Consider the following 21,562-nt stretch of genomic DNA (forward strand, 5'->3'; position numbering starts at 1 on the left):
CAGCATGAGATTGCTGCGCGTTCGAGGGCAGTTCAAGGCAACTCTGAGTGTGACAGAAAGTCGGTGCCGCGGGCTCTGAGAGGTGCCTGCGTGAGGCCATTCTCCTCCGATCCCGAAAAAGGCAGAGGGAGAAGGAGCAAATCCCCAGCCAAGGGGAGCTGTGTCTTTACCTGTGTGAGGGGAGGCGAGGCGGACGGGGCCTGGCTGCGCAGGGCCGGCACCCGCAGCCCTCAGGAGCGGCGGGAGGGCCGCTCTGCACAGCCCCTGGACAGCTCTTCCCCCTCAGGCTCGGCGGCGGGAGGAGGAGGAGGAGGAGGAGGAGGCAGAGTCCGCCACGGCGAGGGGAGGCTGAGGAGGGCCCCGCTTCCCGAGCCGGCGGCGGAGCTCGGCGGGGCGGGGAGGGGACGGGCAGCGCCGGGAGGCGGCACCGCGCTCCCACCTGCCCCTCTCCGCCGCGGGCAGTGATGAGGCGGCCGCGGGCAGCGGCTGGCGCGGAGCAGCCGGAGTTTGTTCGCTGCCCGTCCTCGTCTCCCTGATGCTCTGAGCCGGAGTCTCCTCCTCTCCCCGGGCTCGCACCCGGGCTGGATGCTCCGCTCGCTCCTCGCTTCCCTGCCACAGCCGCCGGCCGCTGCCCGCCGCCCCGCAAGACATGGAGCCGTCCGCTGCCCCCCTGGACACCACTCCGGACCCCGCCATCGTGCAGCCCCCCGGGGCCAACCCGCCGGGTGCCCCCCGGGAGCAGCTGCGGATCGGGGAGAGCGGGCAGTTCAGCGAGGGGCTGGAGGACAGAGGTGAGCGCCCGTCCGTCCGTCCGTCCGTCCCCCGCCTTCCTGCACGCTGCCCTGCGCTGTGGCGAGCCCCACCACCTTCCCTGCGTCCCGAGGCGCCTGATACCCACCCCGACGGCTCCTCCGACACCCTCTCCGCAGCATCCTCTCTCTCGCTCTCCTGGACCCGTACCCTCCCCATGCCGCCGCAGCAGCCCTGCCGGTTCCCTCCCCTTCAGTCCTGGCAGCCGCAAGCCTGTTCTTGCCCCCCGAACTCCCCCTTCCAGCCCAGCTCGCCCACCCCTCATCCCGCCGCTGGCAGCCGCTTAACATCCCCCCGCGCCGCCCTCGAAGCTCTGCCCCGTTTTAGCTCCCGTGCGAGCGCTCCGCGACAGCTTTGAAGTATTTTTATAAACTCTATTCGTGGCTGTTCCCACCTCGCCCGAGAACTTGCCTGCCTGGCGGCGGAGCGGCTGCGGGCGGCACATGGCTCCACAGGCAGCGCCCGGGCGAGGGGCGCGGGCGGCGGCGGCGCTCCCGGCGCTCCCGGAGGGCCGGGGCTTCCCTCGGGAGGCCGCTGAGGTGCCCAAGCCGGCACTTGGGGTGGTCGCAGCCGCCCCCCGAGCAGGGGCACAACGGGGCATTTCTGGGGGTCCGCCCCAGCCGGGCTGCGGGTTGAAGTCGGAGCACTTGTCTCCCTTCCCCCACCGAGCTGTGCACTTCCACACAACTCGTTTTTTTGTCATTTACGTAAATACCTGGCCAGGTATTTGGAAGCTGCCTGCTTCCGAACAGCGTTACGCTTTAGTGTGAAGCACATCCATTTCGGACATCTGTTCAGGGCTCACTCACCTGCCGCCCACAAAGGCAGCTGCCATTTTAACCCTCCCCACTGCCCTGTCCTCCACAACGCCTCCAGGCTCTTCTTCCACACTATTTGTCTCCATCTTTTAATTTCATCTATTGGCTTCCCTTAGCCTCTCTCTCTCTGTTGCCTTTTCTTCCTTTTCCATTTTGCTTTCAGCATCCAGGAGTCTCTTTTGTGTTCTCAGTCTTCATCCACAGCCCCTTCACACGTAACCCCTCTATGTCCTGTTCTTTGCCCAGCTTCCCGAAGCCTGTGCCTGCTCACAGATCGTAGACACAAAGTAGAGGAGTGAGGGGGAAGAGCATTCACCACCTTCCTGACAGCTTCCAGTCATGCTGGGGCTGGGGACAGCCCTTACCCAAGGGCTACCCTCACTGTCACTGCCACTGGCTGAGGACAGGCATTGTGCCTGCCTGAGGGCAATCCGAGCTCTCTTTTACATGAGTGAGGAATTTTGATTATGGTTCCAACGTAGAAGTTTGGTTACAGAAAATTTTAATCAGTGCCCAGTATGACAGAGCCAAAGGTGAAAGCTGTCCCTTTTGGCATTAAGGGTAATTCCATAAAGAATTGTGTCTGTTGTACCTGACCTATCTCTTTCTATGAGGGAGATGAAGCTAAAGCTGCTGATTTAATTTTCTTCCTTGCCTCCATGCTCTTTCTGTGGCCCTTGCAGTGCCTTTCTTTTAGCCTTTCCTGTAGTTACTGATTCCATGTATACCAGGATAATTCAGTCATTGTAGAGGGAAATCTGGTATGCTTTTTGCAGGTTGTCCCTGTTGAAAATGTTAGCAGTCTGTCCTTTTAGATTGTACTTTTCCCTACAATCCTTTCCAGTGAATCATACCAGATCCAGTTATAGAGATGATGCTTCCATGTTTGCTAAAAATAAATACTAACCCTAAATTTTGGAGCAAGATATTTGCTCTTTAAGAGCCAGATCCAAAATCGGTGATGATTTTGTGGATGGGACCGTTAAATTAACATCCTTAGGTGAACAGGTTTTTTATTAGCCTTATCTCTTCCACAATTTCTAACTTGACATTTTAAAATGATCCCTTAGCCAAATAGAAAAGTACTTCTGGTAAGTCAGCATATGGTAAAGAATATCCTAGAATCACTTCACAAATATGCCAAGCTTGTGTTCTGCAACTGTTAGGCAGGTTTTTTTCTCCTTCTGATTTTTTTTATGGGAAGAAAATCTGTTAATATGTGAAGATGCTGAAAGATAAATTAAAAATCCAGTGAATTTAATCATTTCATCATCTTTTCTATACCTTTAGGATATCCATGTGTTAAATAAATTATTGGCAGTAAAATTACTCAGTATGTTAAATTCAGGGCGGAGGAATTTCATTTGTAGATGGTAGCTGTTTATTTTTGTAGCAGTGCAGGTCATACTGAAAGATTAACTTTTATCCTCCTGTGGATGCTTGCTTTCTTATGGTCAGTGAAGAAATATGGAAGTTTACCTTGTGAATTTTGTTCTTGTGTGTAAATTAATGAGCTGTTGTTGTCTCTAAATAATTTTTATTCTATGGGCTTGGTAGTCATGTGAATGAGTTTGTATCTTTCTGTGCTGGCCTCAGGACACTCCTAAGAATTATATGATCTTTCTTGGGGGTGAAAATTTTAAACACAGAAAATGTGTTTGAATTATTCCAGGAGGGAAGGGATCACACCGCTGACAGCCAGAATATGCCAGCCATTTTGAGAGACAGAGAAACACACACACGGCAGGAGTGGTTGGGTTTTATAAAGACTGCAGTCTCTGTCGTACTGGACACGTGCTTGACATGTGAATAGTAATCAGGAGTGCTGCACTAGCTCTGGGGCTTGTTATTCATTGCTCAGTTTAATTAGGATATTGTTTGATTTGTTAGTACCAACTGTGTCTGTTGGACTTCCCAGGTAATATGAGCTGTAGCCATGAATGAAAAGATGTCTTAAAAGAAAGAAACAGGTGAGGATATCTGTCATTCTGATCTGTGTTTATTTGAGGTTTGAAATACTGAGAGTCAAAATTGGCTGAGAAAACCTTTGCTTTATGTTCCAAAAAGATTTGGACTGTAATTTGAAATCCTTGATTTGGGGAGGGGACTGGAGGGGTGAATACACAAAATGTGAGAAGATGTGTTTTCTCTATGGTTAGATTAGTAGAAATCCCTCCTATGTTTCAAGATGTGAGGTTGAATTACCTCATAGCAGACAGCAGTTAAACTGTACATCGTTATATATAGTAGCAGAAGATAGGCCAAACATTTGTGGGGAAAAAAAAATTCTTCACACAAATGAAAGCAGGCATGTGAGAAATAGCTGTGCAACACTATCAGTAAAAGACTCAAAGCTTTTGGAGTCAACATCTATCAGTTTTTGTGTATTAGACAGACAAAGAATGCATGTAATAAGAAATAGACAAAATTTCAGTACAGGGCCTGGTCCATGCAAGTTTGGATATCCTTTCCCATTCATAAAGGGGGGAGGGTGTAGCACAAAGTGTGATAATATTTAAAATTTTCCAAAAATACAGTACAAGCATGAAATTCTCAGAGTGGCTTTCTGAACTCCCATAAAGAAACTCTCTGTGCTTTATTGTAACTGGGGTGTGAAAAGCATAAAGAATTTTTCCAAGACAGTGTGTATCCCACCAATTATGCTGGGATTACAACCAGTAATTTTAACAGACTCCAAGTGGCAGAATAAAATCTGATGGCTCAAATTTGACCACCCCTGGATGCCTGCCCCTCTGCTGACATATTGCTGCCCCCAAGGCAGAGATGTCTGATTCAGTTCTGAATTGCTTCCAAAACCATTGCAGTTCTCAGCCAGTATATTACAGTCAGTTGAAATGAATATCTGTAAAGGTTAATAAACATGGTTAAACATGGTGTGGATTCAGGAGTACACTGAGAACCAGATCAGATGTCCCTGCCTTGAACGTGGCAATAGCCACCAGAGAGAAAACTGGGGAAGGTGAGGATAGTAACAACTTCAACTCTTATGTTTTAATCTGGTGCTGAGTCTGACACAGCCCCTGTTCTCCACCTTTTGTCTAAGACCTTAAACCAGCCACTGAAAATCGTGCTGTTAAACCAGTGTCTCAGTTAAATGCATTCAGTGCAGGCACATCTCTCAGAAAAGTGCTCATCATCTGAGAGGAACCACCCACATCTTCTGGAGTAACTCATTAAGAAATTTAAAGCCTTCAGATTTTCTCTCCAGTTAAGCAGATTTGAGCAGAAACTTGATGGTGAAAATGAATGTATGTTTCAAATTTGATGACTGTATTAAGCATAAACTAATCAGAATGGGATATACAGAATGGAAATATCTAAAATTCTGAATGCATTTTAGAAGTGGTTCAAGACTCAGACTGAGAGAATAAAAACCAAAGAATGTTAATTTATGTTTAACCTGCATTCTCTGTGATGTAAGATCAGTGGACAAAAGACTTTCACAGGCTGAAAGCATCAAAAAAGAGAAAAAGCAATAGCATTCCTTTGTGTTCAACGGCCTTCTGCACCAACTGCAGCAAAGACAGAATTGGGTCTTCAATTAGTTCTAGATGGGAATGTGTTCTCACCCCAAATAAAGGACAAGGTGCTTCAAGAGGCTTTTTCAGCTGTGACAGCTTTGATTCTGAGGCTTGCCCACTTGTGCTTTGATGATCAATATGTGCAGTGTATCCTTGTGCTTTGGGAGGTGATTCCACAGGGACTGGTGAGCAGGAGTTTTTCTCCTGTGTTAATTAGCCCCAGGATCCTCAAGTTCTGAAACAAGTTTTGATCTGAGGGAGTATAGGGCTGAGCCATTTCTTCTGTAGAGGTATAGGTGGAAATCATATTGATTTGTGAATTTCCATGACTGGAATGCAGTGCTCTTTTTAAGGAATTGATGTGTGGGTCTTTCTGTGTGGAGTCAAAACAGCTTGTGTGTGCTCTTCTTGCTTACTCACATGTTTCTGGTGGCCTCATTCACTTAACGTTAATGATGTGAGCAGGGTTTGATTCTGTATGGCTTCTGTGTGTAATATAGAATGTAAATGTGTCTTCTAGGGCTGAACTAACACAGCTGTGTTTTTAAAAGGAGCAATGCATTGTTCATACCTTCTTTGCTTATTGCTTATCAGGTTTACTAGAAAGCAGTACAAGGCTAAAACCTCATGAAGCTCAAAGCTACAGAAAGAAGGCATTGTGGGTTTCCTGGGTCTCCATTATTGTCACACTGGCTCTTGCAGTGGCTGCTTTCAGTGAGTATTGGGAATATTTTAAATTTCACACCTCTTTCTTTTTGTTTATCTTTTGGTCTCTCAGAATTTCTTTCTTTGTGGAAGCTTCCTTATGTTTTTTGTTTTCCTTTGCAACTGCTAAAGAGGTTTTTCTCTAGACTGCCTGTGTCTGCATGGTGCTTATAAATTAGTAAAACTGTTGGGGTTTTTTTCTGCAGAGCATAGGGTTGTTGAAGGTCGGAGAAGGAAACAGGAGATGTTGATTCCTGTTAGCATTTATACATGTGGAACTGTTCATTTTGGAGAATAGTGTAAAAAATCATTATGCAGTGGGTTGCTTTTTACTGAAGAGGTCAAATATGACAAATCTTAATCTGTTTGGGATTTGTAATGGGAATGCTATAATAAAGAATAGTGAATTGTAAGGGAGAAATATATAATTTATTTGTATTACACTCACAGATAACCTAAAACAATGGTAATCTGAAAGAGGAATTCCATTTTCTTTTTAGTACAGTGTTTTTCTATAAGTTCCATAACATTTTTCTAGTTATCTTTAAACAAAGAATTTAAGTTGGGAAAAAAAAAATCCAAATTAAACCCAAATCACTTTTATGTGGCAAAAAATAAAATCTATTTCTTTTATTTCAAAACAGGAAAAAATGCATCATTGTGTAAATACAAATTTTAGTTCAATACAAATTTGAGAAATACAAGCTTTCTATCTTGGGCGATTAAGTAGCACATGAAAGATAAAAAGAAACATGGAAAATCTTTTCTGTGGCACATTCTCTGTTTTAGAGAGTGAAAAATCAGAAGTGATTGAATTTATGCTTTAATACAAACAAAAGGAAGGCTCTGACTAGGAGACATCAAAGAAGTCCCAAAACATCATTCTTAAGCTTGATAAAGACAGATTTGTATTGTTTTTCCCTTTTTTTTTTTTTTTTTTTTTTTTTTTTGGAATCACAGCAGCATGTCTTTTGTTATTCTAATCTGCATTGTATGACCTGCTGCTGGGAGTTGGTGTCAGCTCCCAGGAGAGGTGATTAAAATCTGACCAAATGGTCTCTGAAAACTCAACATATATTACTCAGAGCAATTTATATGGAAACACAGGTACAATAACTTGGTTCAGAAATAAGAAAAAAGAGGAGGAACACTTAAAAGCAGAACCTGACACTGTAAAGAATTTGAATGTTAACAAGAGAGTGAAACAAGTTTCCATTTTGTTCTGCTTCATGGAAATACAGTGGTCTGTCTTTGCTACTGAAGCAACATAAAGGTAAATACTAAGTTACAGAATAACCTTGTTACTTATTAACACTATAGTTTTAAGGAATATTATGATATGACTTGATTTTATTTTTCATTTTCATTTGTCAGTGTTACAAGTATTAAGTGTAATATAGGTAACAAAACCTGTGTCTTTTAAAAGGATCCTTAAAAACATTTTTTAAGGTTATTTAGGCCGAATTATTTTTTTTTATTTCCTTGGTTTTGGCACTCTGGTAGTGTTTAGAGAAACAAACAACAGCAGAACTGTGGTCCCTGTCTCGATATTCTGTAGCTGCATATTCAGCTTGAGGGGATGGGCACTGAACTACTGAAATCAGTAGCAGACTGATTGTGTGGTTTTGGAATGTATCTGTCCCCATGGTTTGCTGAGGCTAAATTTATGAAGAATAAGAGAGGAATCAGCACACAGATACATATTAAGTCTGTATGGAATCTCTTATTAGGTAGTTGGCAGTTAACTTACATGCCACAAAAGCCTTGCCAGGGCTTTTCATGTCTTTACTATTAAAAATTTTCCGTCTTTGAGGAAAATACACTGACTTCTGGGATCACTTTGCTATCCCCATGCAATTTCAGAAGTTCTGCTCATTTTACTGCCTTGCACTGGTGCTCTCTTCCTCAGTGCTGTCCTTTTAGCAGGTTCCTCCAGCTAATCCATGAGTTGGGAGAGATGCCAGGTGACCAGAGCTTGCTGCCTGTTTGATAGAAATGTCTAGTTGTCACTTTGGGGTATCTGACACTGACAATTCTTTGCAAACAACTGCTATTTAAAGCATCCTCTTTCCATTTTACCTCCTGTCTGTAATGGTGAAGTGTTGGAAATACAGCCCTGATGTTTTCAGTGAAAAACAGGGACCTGCTCTGGTAAATGTCAGGCTACTCTGACTATTCTCACTGCTCTTCCTGACTCCCCTAGAAATCCCTCATTTAAATTCCTGTTTTATCCCCTTATAGGCTTCAAAATTCTTTCTTGCAAGCTTGTCCCACATGATATAGTCAAGATACTAGGCCAGGGAACTGATGTTATTTTGATAACTGTAGGGAAAATGCTAAGGGGAGTGATGCCCATGTGGAGAGTAGGGAAGAGGTTCAGGAGTTTCCTTTTCCAACCAAGTGTTTGTAGGCAGACCTCCTTCCTTTTTTATGGTCCACTCCCCACCCTTCCTTTCAAGGCTGGCCTAGTTGCCTCCAACACTGTATTTTTCCAGCATTAGAGTAAGTTGGAGTGGTTTATCTTGACTGGCATGAGGTGTTTTCTTTTGGTGGGATTATGATGCTGCCCTAGCTGAACTCTGATCTTTCACTTGGTAATTTTGAAGGAGACTGAAAAATCTCGTGTTGATCTGAATACATAAAGTAGTTTCCTTATTAGGTAATGTTTATGGCAAATGAGGCTTGAGGTCGTAGAATCATAGAATTTTAAGGCTGGAAAAGACCTGTGAGATCATTGAGTCCAACTGTTAACCCAGTACTGCCACGTTCATGACTAAACAGTGTCCCTAAGTGCCACATTCACACGTTTTTTGAAAACTTCCAGAGCTGATGATTCCACCACTTCCCTGTGCAGCGTTTTCCGGTGCCTGACCACCCTTTCAGAGAGAGCTGAACTAGGCTAGGCTGGGTATGGAGCAGAATGACTGCTTAAGGGGAAATGAAGTTGTCACCTTTTGTTCACTAATATTGACAAGTAGGACTTAGACCATGAAATCAGCTTTTCCACTTAGCTGAAAGAACAGATCTCTTACTGTCAAGCACTTAATAAACTTAATTTTACTGCAGAAATGCTGTACATGTAAAAGACCATTTGGAAGTTCCAGCTGCTGTCTCTGATGCTGCTCCTGCACTCTGTGGTAACCACTGTGGTCTCAGGGCTCTGAGAGCTGTTGCAGATGTTGTTCTCCAGCATGAAATTGCACAAGGCTTCAGAAAAATCTCTGTAGACTTAAATGTGTGAGATCTTTGAGGTCAGTGGAGTCCCATGTATCATCTTTAGTGGCTGAAAATTTGGTGTTCTCAAAATATTCTGGCATTGTTGTTTTGTCCAATACTTTCATGATCAAATGCTAATCAATGCCTGGTCAATAAATTCATTTTGCTCTTCATTTCAGTGCTGCCTGCAATATGCATACTTGTAGAATTCTCATCAAGAGTGGATTTACTTTGTTATAAATATATAGCAATAAACAGAGTCTGAGCATGATAAAAGTTATTAAAATGAACATTAAATTATTCCTTAGCACCCCAAGTAAGTGCCAGAATAATAGTTCTAATATAATTATTTCTGGATTACAGTAATGTAAGAAAAGAATGATAACAGAGAAAACAATGATAACAGGGAAAATAATGATAACAGAATAAGAATTTTTTTTTTTTTTGCAGTGTATGTCTGTGTAGTAAAAGGCTGCAGTCATTTCATAATAACAGCTATTATTTCTTTCTGTAGCTGCAGTATTGTGTGTTCATACTGAGCCCAGTTTAGGAATTGTAATAGAGAGCAGGTGGAATAGAACTCTGGTGTTTTGAAACTCATTATTCTTAGTTCCTTGGCATTTATGTTACTAAAGAATAATTTTGAAAAATATACAAATACAGCTTCTGCTGTTGCAGTTCAGTTTCTGCTCAGGCAGCTAATCTCTGATAATATTGTCAAAGCAGAAAACAAGCTTGTTCTGTCTGGTGTTTTTTGTCCAGTGTAGACTTGTGATTCACAGAAAGCAGCGTGTTCATTCATCTTCCCGATCTGATCAGCCAAAATTGTTTCACAGTGAATGGAGGAGTCCCAGCACTGCATCAAAACAATGCATAGACCAAACTCTGCACTGAAGGCTTTCTTTGTGGTCAGAGGCTGAGAGAAGGTTTAAAATGCATGGGTTTGTAAATGTGAGCTTTGTGAAGGGCTGTGCCCAGGGCAGGTCTGCATCAGCCCTGGTCACTGGGAGAGCGGCAGGGGCCGTTTGCACAGTGCTGGGAAATGGCAGTGGCTGCTCACATCTGTCCAGGGCTGCTCTGGAGATCCCCCCTTTCAGCTCACCACAGGCACAGGTAAGGTTCAGCTGCTCAGAAATAACCAAGGGCAGCAAAAAGTCACATCCTGGTAAGTGTTTAGTGTGGTGTAGTGAGAGGTGCTGGTGTTCTGAGAAGGTGAATTCCATTTATCTGTATCAAATCTCAGGTGGAAACACAGTAGGTAGAATTCTGGGAGTATTTTACAGGATTAGCTTTTCCATTAGCCCATGGATAAGATATTAACTGTAAATGCAGACACTGATTTTATATTTATAAAAAAATTATTTGTGTTTCAGAACAAATTGCTGAAAAATGATTTATCATAGTGAGCTTCCACATACTGGGAGGCATTTTGTTTGAAATATATGGTGCAAATGCTTACAAATTTCAGGGTGGGTTTTGCTTTCAGATTAATGCTTCGTGCTAATTCAGATTCTAACAGTTATGAATGCCAACAAATATAGAAATTGTGTATCCAGGCCCACTTTTTTCACTGAAATGACTACACTGAGTCATAAAGTCTCATATGGGTTAGCTGTAGGACATGACTACTGGTTTTCCTCTACTCAGGTGCATGCAGATGAAATTACATGGGACAAACATTGAGCAATTGAAGTTGTTGTCCTCTGGATGCTCACATGTGGATGTACTGATGTAATCTGTCACTCTTCATCTCAGACAACTGATTAATTTATTGATGAATATATCATTTTCTCTGTGGCCCATTCCTATTCATGCTTGAAGAATTAAATATATGCTGGCTTTCCCTGATGTTTGCACAATACTTAGTATACCCTGGGCACAGTTGTGAATCATAACACTAGTAAAGAAAAATGTAGGGGAAGGTTCATGGTTCTGAGGCTCTTTAGTTTGGATATTTAATTCTTTAAAGGTCATTAATTTCAGACAAATGATGGGCATTCAGCACTGAGGCTGAGGTTAGAGTGTCTCATCTGGGAACCTAAACAGAACTCTCCAGAATCACAGAAAATGTGAAAAGTCTTGGTCTTTGTGTATTCTTTTCCAAGAATTATACAGAATTGCATTTCTCACTCCTAAAGACCCAAGAAAAGGGTTTTTTAGATTTTATTTTCTTGAGTAGAGCACATCACATTTATTCAGAAAGTTACATTTCAAATCACAATTCCATGCAAGCACTTAAAACCAAGTAAAGACTAAATACAGAATAAAGTTCCTCTGGTGGTATACAGATCCCTCACTTAGCATGTTTCTCAGGGTGTTTAATTACATCAGTTACAAAAAGACAGATGCTTCAGGGCTGTAGCCTCACAGAAGCGTTAATGAAATATGGAACTCAAATTCCCAAGGAAGAATCCTGATATTGGTGACTCTTGTGCTTCCCTGTCATCCTCGTTACAGCTGCACCACTACAGGTGAAAATAGGGTTTGGACCTAACCATGTTACACACAAAAGCTAAAGGACAAAAACTCCTAACCATGTTACACATAAAAGCTAAAGGACAAAAAATCCATTGCCTGTGCAGCACTGGCAGAAGACAACCTTTTGTATAGGTCAGTCTGTACTTAATAATGACAAAATGCAATTTTCATTCACTGAAAATAAAATGAGAGGCCAGTAAGAGCCTGTCTATTTTTTTTTTCCCAGGCACACAAAGCTCTAAGTGACTTTCTTGGGAGGAGAAAATAACATATGGATGTCAAGTTCAGGACTGATAGCTGTTGAGCAGAAGTGTGGGTCTAAAATCTGCAGTGCTTCACACTTCATGAAATCTTTTCCTTAGCTGGCAGGGAAAATGATGGTAGAAGTCTGTGAAATCTAGAACAGGCTAGATAATGATATAATGTATTTGAACAGCAAACAATTAAAAATTATTGCTATGGTGGAAGTTTGTTAAAACAGCTGAATTTGTGTTTAAATGCTAACCTTTAAAACACTAGTCTGTTGTATTTTTGTGTTAGAAAATTACATTTTAATAATTGCTTATGTTAAGTAGTTATTCTTTTGTCATGAGAAAAGATCATCCCAAAGAATTTTGGAATTAAAACAGGGTGCTGATGATGAGGGAAAACCAACACTGTGACACGACTTCATGGAGAGTGAGAAACGTGCAAGTACATTGTTTAGGCTGCTTGGTGTAATAATCACAATCACAGCTCTTTCTTTTGTTGTTTTATTTTTCCTTCCCAAGGTTTTTTTTGATTTATTTTGTGTGGAGAAGATTGGAATGAGTCTGTGCAGCATTTAGACCAGTGAGAATGGTAACATCTTTCAAATGAATTGCCATCTATGTTATGTAACATAGGTAATATATGTTATATTTAAATTATTGTAGGAGGTTTTAGACACTTGAAATTTGGTGTTCAGTTTTGCCATCAGATCCCTGCTTGGATTCTGTCAAGGACAACTCTGTGTTTGATGGTTCAGAGGTTCCAATGATGAGAATACAGTTGTGTGCAATATACAAATAACTATTAATAAGTAGGTATAATTATGGTTAAATAATTGTATGGATGTCATGGGTCCTACTCATATCCCTGAGAAAATTCTATTATGCCATTACAGACAGGTGTAGGCAGAGGGTTAATTTTTCTTATGGGAAAAGAATTTAACACTGAATGGGGAGGATTTTGTGCAGACCACTTGGTGCTGACTGGGTGGTGTGGGAACGATGCTCCCTACAGCCATCCCTAGCTTGTAGTGAGTGAAAAATGTGTATCCTGGCTAAAAGCAGATGGAAGTAGTTAGGGGGAAAGAAAGTAATATTAAGGTTATTGCATGTGATTGGTGTTAACTGTTATCCATAAAAAACCTGCTTGGATTTTATGTATAAAATTGAAAACATCCTCTAGCACAAGTCTCAATTGTTGCTCTTGCTGTATTTGCTGCATCACACAAGTGGGTGTGCATCTGCCCTCTGAAGGACCATCCCTGCAGTCTGAAAAGTCAAATGTATTTTCAATCAATTGCTGTAGAATCACTTCCACAAAGCAGTGCCTCAGCTGTTGCAGGCTTGTGCAAAGGCTTGAGTGTATTAAGAGATTTCTTTATAAATGCCTGATATACCAATAGAATTTGGTTTTCATAAATCATTTCATATTTTCTCTGCTTTCCCAATTTAAAAATGCACTTGTTTGCTTATTGGCAAAGGTGAACTTGTAATTATTTGTGTCTGGAGCTGAAAGTCAATTTTAATAACAGAAAATATGTGTTTAATATTCATTGTGTAGTTTCACTTTATTGTTTAAATTTTGTGAGTTTTTAAAGCACTACTGGATTCAAACTTCATGGGCAGCAGTGAAAGTAATGAAAATCAGTGCACAGCTTTCTTCTTAGGTTTCTTCTGCCAGAAATTTTAAAATTTTCACTTTTTTAGCTTAATATGCAACAAAATTTAAACTGGTACCTCAGTTAATTTTTTTAATAACATTTGTAACTTTTGCTTTACTGGGGAGGTTGATGTGTTCCCTTTTTGGCACTTATTTTCTGTGATTTTTCAGTAACAGTGTTTGAGTTCCTTTCATTGAACGTAGAAATTTATTAGATTTTAATACTTTCTCAGAACAGAATATTGTTTGTAAATGAGTCATTTTATTAAAACTGCACTGTAGGAGTGCTTAGTAACATAATCTCATAAATAATATGTGTTCTTTACCCTGCCCTTGAGCTCCCAGCAGCTCCATACCTTGGAGCTGGATGTGAAGCCATGGTAATGCTTGGTGAGAATTGGGAGCATCTGGGAGTTGGAGGGAATTCACAGAGTGGGAGCAGAGGAAATAACAGAGAATGAGGTTGTGTGGATGGGTGGCACCACCCCATGTGAGTCAATAACCCAGTCTGGGCTGAAGGACACTTTGGATTCTGAAAGTACCATCAGCAAGAGCATAAACCTGCTGTCCTGGGTACTTCTGTAGGTCACATGCCATGACACTTTGTGAGAGGAGACATATGAATACTGTGTGAAAAGTCCAGTTTGATCAATCTAAAGGTTGGAAAACTTTGATACACTGTGCTAAACGGGTGGTACAACCTGGTCAAATTTGTTTGGTTCGAATAAAAATTATCACAGTCTTTGGTAAAGACTGAAACAAGAAGTCTGGAGATTGGGAAAGACAAGATAACTTTTAATGGACACTAATCTTCACTTGCAAAGTGTCTTCTTCAGAAAAAACATTAAGAGCTCCTGTGTATCTCTTCTGACTCTCGTGTATGACTTCCATTACTGTTCTTTTCTTCTCTGGGTATTGCAGAAAAAGGGACAGAGAAGCTTATCTTCAGAGTTCAAAGAAGCAGATTAGTCAGTGCTTAGTCAAAAAAGAATGACCAGAAATAACCAGCTGGTATTTTGCTAGACAGAAGAACTGCAGAGGAAGTGGGATGGTCTGACAGATACCATAAAAATAGGTAGACAAGAGACATCTGCCTTCCAGGAACTGTTGCAGGATAAGTGGCTTTTGGCACTTGCACCACAAGCTCTCCTTTCTGGAGAGATCTCTGAGCCATTTTTGTGCCAGGTGTGATGCTGAGAATGAGTAACATCTACTGCAGAACAGGATCTTTGGCTGAATCCTAAATGGAATTTTCTCATCAGGATTGTTTATCTTCTGCTATTAAAGATTTTGCTTCCAGGAACTGTTAAGTACAATGTATCTTTTCAGTATATCAAAGTGAAGAAAATACACATCTAAGTGCATTGTCCACAGATCATATTCTTTAGTGAAACATTTTAATGGCCAAAGAATGACAGTATTTCCCCAGGCTCTGAAAAGAAAAATTTTAGAAGAAAGATTTATTATTGTTCAGTGGGAGATTTAGTAGGATGGAAATGCTGCCTGCAGTGTCAGCTAGGATGCATAGTTGGGGAAAAAAATGTAACTCCATGCAATCCCATTCCGGTAGGGAACAATAGACAGGTTAGGATATATTTGAAATGTTGATGTTAAATTCACATTTAGTGTGAATTGAGTTTACTGTTGTTCACAGGTCCATGGAAGGCACAGGGCAGAGCCAAGGACCCAGCATCAGACCTGGCCAAGACCATGGAAGGCAGAGACAAAACTGATGGTGATGGCAGTGGTGGCAGATCACTTCCTAAATCCTAAATACATGGCTCAGGGGCTGTGAGAAAACTGCTCAACAGCTCCAGCAGCCTGTGCAGCGCTGGTTTATGGGCATCAATTTGCATGTGTGCTGGAGCGTGCTGCCAGGAGTGAGGAAGACAGATGTAAGGCATCAGTCTCAGCTTGTTGTGTAAAACAGGGCTGTGTGTATGCCCAGAGGATTATTCTGTACCTCCCAAATTGAGAGACATCACTATTCTCTGACTTGCTGCTGAGGCTAACATATATCAGGCTATAATGTCTAACTATGTGGAACTAATAGTACCCAAAAGAGCCAATTCATCTGCTCATTTTTGTGGCACATTAAAAACTAATAGTAAACTGTGTCTCCTTTTCATTTAGCATGACTTAATATTTCTGTGTGCAATTGCCTGCAACAAGGAGAGATTGTTTAACAATCTTCTCTAGCCATGAAAAACTAAGTCAGCAAATTAAATTATTAAGATTTTAGTTAAAGAGGTAGAAATCATAGTTATGTGCCCTTTACCATGTGAGTTCTGATTGTGGGAAATCCGTAGTTACTGCCTGTGAATGTGTCAAGAAACCAAACCCACAATTATCTGATACTGAGAAGTGGGCAGGAAAATGATTCAATTTCTGTATTTTGGGTCCCGCCACTTGAGCAAACCCTACTCAAAGTGAAATTTCCTGTTACTCTCCCACTAAGAGATACTCACTGGGTTATTGTGTGTACATTTGCCTGCTGAGAAACATCTGGTGGCTGAAAACAAGGCTGTGATTTAAGGGATAATGTTGTAAGTGCTGTTTAATGGATTATGGAATCTTTAGACTTAAAATCACCTGAATACACTTAAGGTAATTTATAGGGACAGATCTTCAGCTGAAGGCCATAGATTTGTTGACTTCCATGGGTTTATTTCAATTTGAAACAAATAAGCATCAGTCCCTAAAGTGTATGACAAATGATAGGATGAACTTGTACTAGATGAGGTGTTTTCAGACTTTGTTCAGCATTTCCTTGGTGTTTTGGTAGTAAGTTTCTCACTTTTGTGAGGAAATATTTGCTTAAGGCAGTCTGTCTTGACTCTTACAAGCATTTTTAAACATCAGGGAAAAAAGGTGAATTAACAGCAACTCAGATCCTGCTAGGTTCACAGAGGCTGGGCCAAGAATTTGCTCCAGGGACTGTTCTAATCCTGGGCATAGCCCAAGCTTTCTTTGTGGCTTTGGGAAAATGATTTTACTACCATAAGCTCGTTCTCCATCTGCACACTTCAGGCTTTGATAAATGAAAAGGTAACTGATTTTTCTGCCAAAAATTGGAGTGTTTTGCTATATAGTAGCTGACACATTTATCTACAACCTATGTCTTTCAGAGTGACAACATGCTCTGAATTTTGTATGTACAGGAAAGCATTGCTAGCTGCTCCATCTCAGTATTAGACCTAGTCATTTGTGGGATAATTTCCAGAGTTTGTTGTGGTTTAACTTGTGAAAACTATTTCCAAGTCACAGAATTTCTAGTGCTGTAATGTACTGAATGCATTTAGATGTGTTTGACTTCTTGTTGCCTGTGCAGGGGTAACTTTACTGTTGAGTGATGTGTTTTGGGCTGGTGGGTTTTGAAGAATGTGGTGCTACTCCTGATGTATTTTGGTAGTGCAGTTAACCCAGTTACTGACGAGCTGGAATAATTTGAGACAATTTAGACTTAAGAGGAAAGGGTTGGGCAGCTGTGTAGAGTGGTGGCTGTTGGTGGAATAGCTTCACTTTGTGCAGGGGCTCTCGAGGTCCCTGAAGTATTGAGGGGCTTGAATATTCTTCTGCTTTCTTTTTTTCTTTTTTTTTTTTTTTTTTCTTCTCCCTTTCATAGGTGGTAGGGAAAGGTAAATGTTAATAACATTGGTTTTTCAGTGCTGGCAAGCTTATCTTTGTTCTCTTTCTTTGAGTAACCATTCTTATTGGTCAGGTAGAGCTTGGAAAGGAAAGGATTTTTACAACTTGAAACTGCTGTCAAATAAGGATGATTGAGAAATGAAAAGGACAGGAAAATGCTAGGAAATAACCTGCCTTGAGTTCTAAGTGCATGAAGTTCTTGAGATCAAGGAGGAAATCTTTACAGAGGATGGCAGCTTAAAAATTTTGGAAGTCTCTTCAAGCAGCAAGTAAGATGGCTTTAACTATTGACAGTTGTCTGGAACACATTAGTGAGGCCTTGAATCTCAGGGAAGAACCTATTTTGCTGTGTATTGACCTGATGTTCAGTGTAACTTTTCATGTTTGATGTTATTTTTTGCAGGGCTGTGCTAGGTTTGTTGCATGTACTTTTTCTCTTTTTGGGAAAAACTGAGTTGGAGGTTTTTGTAACAAAGCTCAGCAGTCCAGAGTTCAAAGCAGGGTTTGAAAGCTGTATAAAAAGTGCAGCTGGTTCCCTGAGGTTATCAAATGTTTTCCTCTTTTTATTTTGCCAAGAGTTGAACAGACATTTGAGGTTTGGCTGGCTCATGTGTGGCAGTATAAAACTAGGTAAGTTACATTATTCACAGTATATATAGACAGATTGCTCACTGCATTTACTACTCTGTAAGGATCTGCTGGTAATTTGTAACTGAGCTGTGAATATTTTTCAGGGCATGACACAAGGAAGTGAAATGGATGTCTAATGGATCAGATTAGGTACAGCATGTATGTCTCTGGAGGTTGCTGTGGTGTTGGAGGATGTTTCCTGCCCCTTGTAGCTGAAAAAGGAAGCAAAAATCAATTTATGAAGGCTAAGGAGGTGTGCCAAAATGAACACTGTCAGGCAGAATGGTGTCCCTGATGTTTTTTTTAGGTGGCTGGAAGTTTGTATTCCCCTATTATAGAATGGAGAAGTCAGTCTTTCCATGTTGTCTTAGAACCACAATAAACAGCTTTCTGCATATGAATGTTCCCTTTATCTCTCCCCCTGGTGTTTTTAGAGTTCACTGTGAAATAAATGCTGCTCTGCAGTGACTGTGAGGCACACTGGAGTTTAGTGAGTTGGTGATTTGTTACCCTGGCTGGGTACTCTGCACATTTTCTGCATAGGCTTCCTGCTGCAATGCAGGTTTCTGCTAAGCAGTAAAAAACCTTGCTAAGTTTTGCTTTTGCAGAAAAATAAGTCAAAATAATAAGCCAACTTCTGTAGTAGAGGAGAAAAGGTTTGCTAGGTATGGTATGACTCAGACAACATAAAAAAGTACCCCAAATGCTGAGTTAAGTTTACAGAAAAATTAGGGTTGATGGTGCTTATTACTGATGGAATCAATTTTTTAATGACCAAATGCACATTACTTGTCTAAAGGACATGTTCCTGTGATGCTGTGCTCTTTTCTGAGCATGTTGTACTTATTATTCCAGTGCCTGGCATGGAGAGGAAATTCAGGTAGATAATTTGAGGAAGAACTACTAAAAGATTGCTGTCTTGCCTTATCTTTACAGCTACTGCAGCCTTGTGTGGCATTTGAGGATGTGGATGAAGTAGGGAAGACACAGAGAGAAGTTCTGAGGAGCAGGAGATTATATGCTAACAGTGCATGGGAAGGTTTCAGTGTCCTGTGTGTCACGAAGTCCTGGTGTCAAATCTTTGAAACAGACTTTGTGTTATGAGCTGCTTTCAGTCCCAGGGTCTTTGCTATTCTCATGTGCACTGGCAAAGTCTGGTGTTCCTAGAATGAGGAAAAAAAAGGGTTTTTTAATCATCATGTGGGCAGATGTCTTGGGTGTTTTTAGAGGTGGGAGTTGTTTTAATGCTTGATTTGCCTTTGTGTGTTCTTGGTTTTACTGTGCTATTGTAGAGAGGTGAGCACAATCAGCCTTTCATGGCACTCTTAAAAATGTAATTGGGCCCATGGATTCCATGGCTTTCATGTAATTGAAGAAAGCAGACATGCTCCCAGTTGGACAGAAAGGATGGAATCCAGAGATGTCAGTGCTAAACACAAGAGGAAACAGACTCTTAAGTGGATCATCCAGGGTAAGACCCATCAAACCTGGCAGCAAACTGCTTCACAAACAGCGAGGTGATATTCCATCACCCTGCCCTACACAGTAGAGGACATGTGGGAAGCAGATTGCACAACTGGGTTGCAAAGAAGCTGCAGGACTAAAAAATTGGTTTGGAAATCTCATACAAATGTATAAATATAAGTGTGCAGATCCTGTGGTTTAAAGCAAGGGCACAAACTATGGGTCTTGCTAAGTACTCTGTAACAAGAAATTACTTTGAGGGGATGTAGTGCTTCTAAAAGCATGTTCTCAGTTCCAGATCAAGTGAAAGCTCTCAGGAGAGCTGGGGCTGCTGAGGGACAAGGGTTATGAAACCAGGCTTGCACTCTTGTGCCCTACAGTCAGTTCCCTTGCTGCTTGGCGCAGGAGGCAAGGGTGTTTATTGCAGATGTTACAACACTGGTTTTATTCAGGAGTGTCCTACACTGTTAGTGTTTGAAACACTCAGAATTCTTTGGAGAAAATACCCTTTTGAATGGAAAAAATTGAGTTTTCCGGAGCTTCTGGTGTTCAGCTGTGTTTGTTTTAATTTCTCCTAAAAGAATAAGTAGGTTATTCAAGAACAGTAGAGGTCACATGAGGAGCTGATTACCTTTGCTTATAATTAATCTATTTAACTGTCATCCAGGTGATACATTTTGCAGTTAGTTTAAGAAATGATATTGCTACCTGTCCCTTACAGGCAGTTTCACAGTTACAAAGCAGTTTCATTCAAAAAGCAGCAGATTTGATCTTTGGTTTAAATGTGTCAATCTCCAGGGTCCAATTAGGAAGGAATGGAAATGGTTCTTCCCCTTTCCTGGTGGCCTGGGCTTTGCATTTGCTGGCAGATAGAACTGCAAAAAATATTAGTTGCTGCACAGTGCAAAGACACCTTTTAGACCTTAACATTTACAATCTGTTTTCTCAGCTCTTTTTGTGTGTGTATACAATGATTTCACTAGGTAAGGTGCAGGGAAATTAATAAAATGTATCCCATTAATGATGCTGTGTAGCTCCCCTGCTCGCAGAATGTATCTGCCTTGATTTCACTTCTGTAACTTCAATCAGAATTGATTTTTGCCTTTGTGTGCTTCTGTCTTGTGATGCTGATGAATTTAAGATAAGAAATGTCAAGGCCCTGGGTCAGCAGAAGATGTTGATAAAGGGGTTCTGTTTGGGAGATATTTGGTGTTCGTTATCTTCTCTGCAATCAGTAGGAATCTTTTGACGTAGGGCAACATCAATAGCTGGGAAGAATTTGACATGTAAAAAAGGTGCCTGGCTTTAGGAAAATCTGAATTCAGTTTTCAGTTCTGGTGCTGGTAGGACACTTAACTTTTCTGTCACAATGTTGCACTTAGATTTCGAGGGCTGCACTCGGTTTTAGTAACTCTGATTTAGGATGAAGAATTAGAAATTAAATAGAAATTAGAATTTTAAATGACTGATATTACTTGTTTTGTTTTCGTTGAGATTATTCACATTGTGCTCCTAAGATTCATGATCTTGAGCTTGGAGATTTTCAGGAAAGAATGTATTTTTCTAAGTGTAGATATAGTAGAATATGGTATAGAATTCCTCCAGTTTTAGGCAGAAGCGGCTGTGCTAGATAGTTAGAGAAAGCAGAGAAATACAGAAGAAGGTACATAGGATCTTGAAGGAGGTTTACAAATAATTACATGTGGTTTTGTTGATTTTCCTCCTTTTAGCTTCATCTATTATAAAAACTCCAAAGAAGATTGTTCAGAATTCCAATAGATAGGGACAAACCCCCGGCCTCAGAGATGGTTTTGTAGGATTTTTCCTCTTTCTTGAATAGAATCAAAATTTAATTTTCTAACAGTGTTAATGATTGCAAGGAACATTTGGTTTTTAGAAAACGTTCCCCTTGTCTCAGATGACCCTTCTGGAATGTTTTCTGCCTTTGCTTGCTATGATGCAATCCCCAGTGTGAGTATAGTTTTCTGTACATAAAACATTTGTTAATCTTGCCGTGTTCATTTCCAGTGGTGGTCAACTCCAAGTGCAAGAATAAAACCTAATCCTTCATGTCCCACTGTTTTCAGTGGCAGCAATACAGGGAAGTGCTAACCCTGATCTCCTCACCAACTTTTGTCTGTTTGACAGCTGGAAAGAGGGAAGTTTGGGCATTGAGAGTTATTAATCTTCTCAAATTTTCATTCAGCACCTTTGGCAAGGGCTGCCCTGCTCTGTGTTTCATTTCAGAGCAGCTGTGCTCCTGAGTCACAGGCAGAAGCTCACACGTAGTGTTTGCCTCCAGTGCCATGCCCACTTCCACAGGCACTGGGGAGGGATGCAGAA

At 41.2% G+C, this 21,562-nt stretch overlaps 1 protein-coding gene across 1 annotated transcript in view; it reads left to right on the top strand.

Annotated features, from left to right (window-relative positions):
- The first annotated feature begins 466 nt into the window (after positions 1-466).
- Positions 467-21,562, top strand: part of TMEM163 (transmembrane protein 163) — a 90,056-nt gene continuing 68,960 nt past the window's right edge. Inside the window, exons 1-2 of the mRNA XM_041473289.1 lie at positions 467-791; positions 5,765-5,884. Coding sequence (XP_041329223.1) covers positions 650-791; positions 5,765-5,884 — 262 coding nt within the window. The 5' untranslated portion in view covers positions 467-649. The remainder of the gene's footprint in view (positions 792-5,764; positions 5,885-21,562) is intronic.

Source organism: Pyrgilauda ruficollis, unplaced genomic scaffold, assembly GCF_017590135.1.
Source record: "Pyrgilauda ruficollis isolate IOZ18807 unplaced genomic scaffold, ASM1759013v1 scaffold3, whole genome shotgun sequence".
In the NCBI taxonomy this organism is placed as follows: Eukaryota; Metazoa; Chordata; class Aves; order Passeriformes; family Passeridae; genus Pyrgilauda; species Pyrgilauda ruficollis.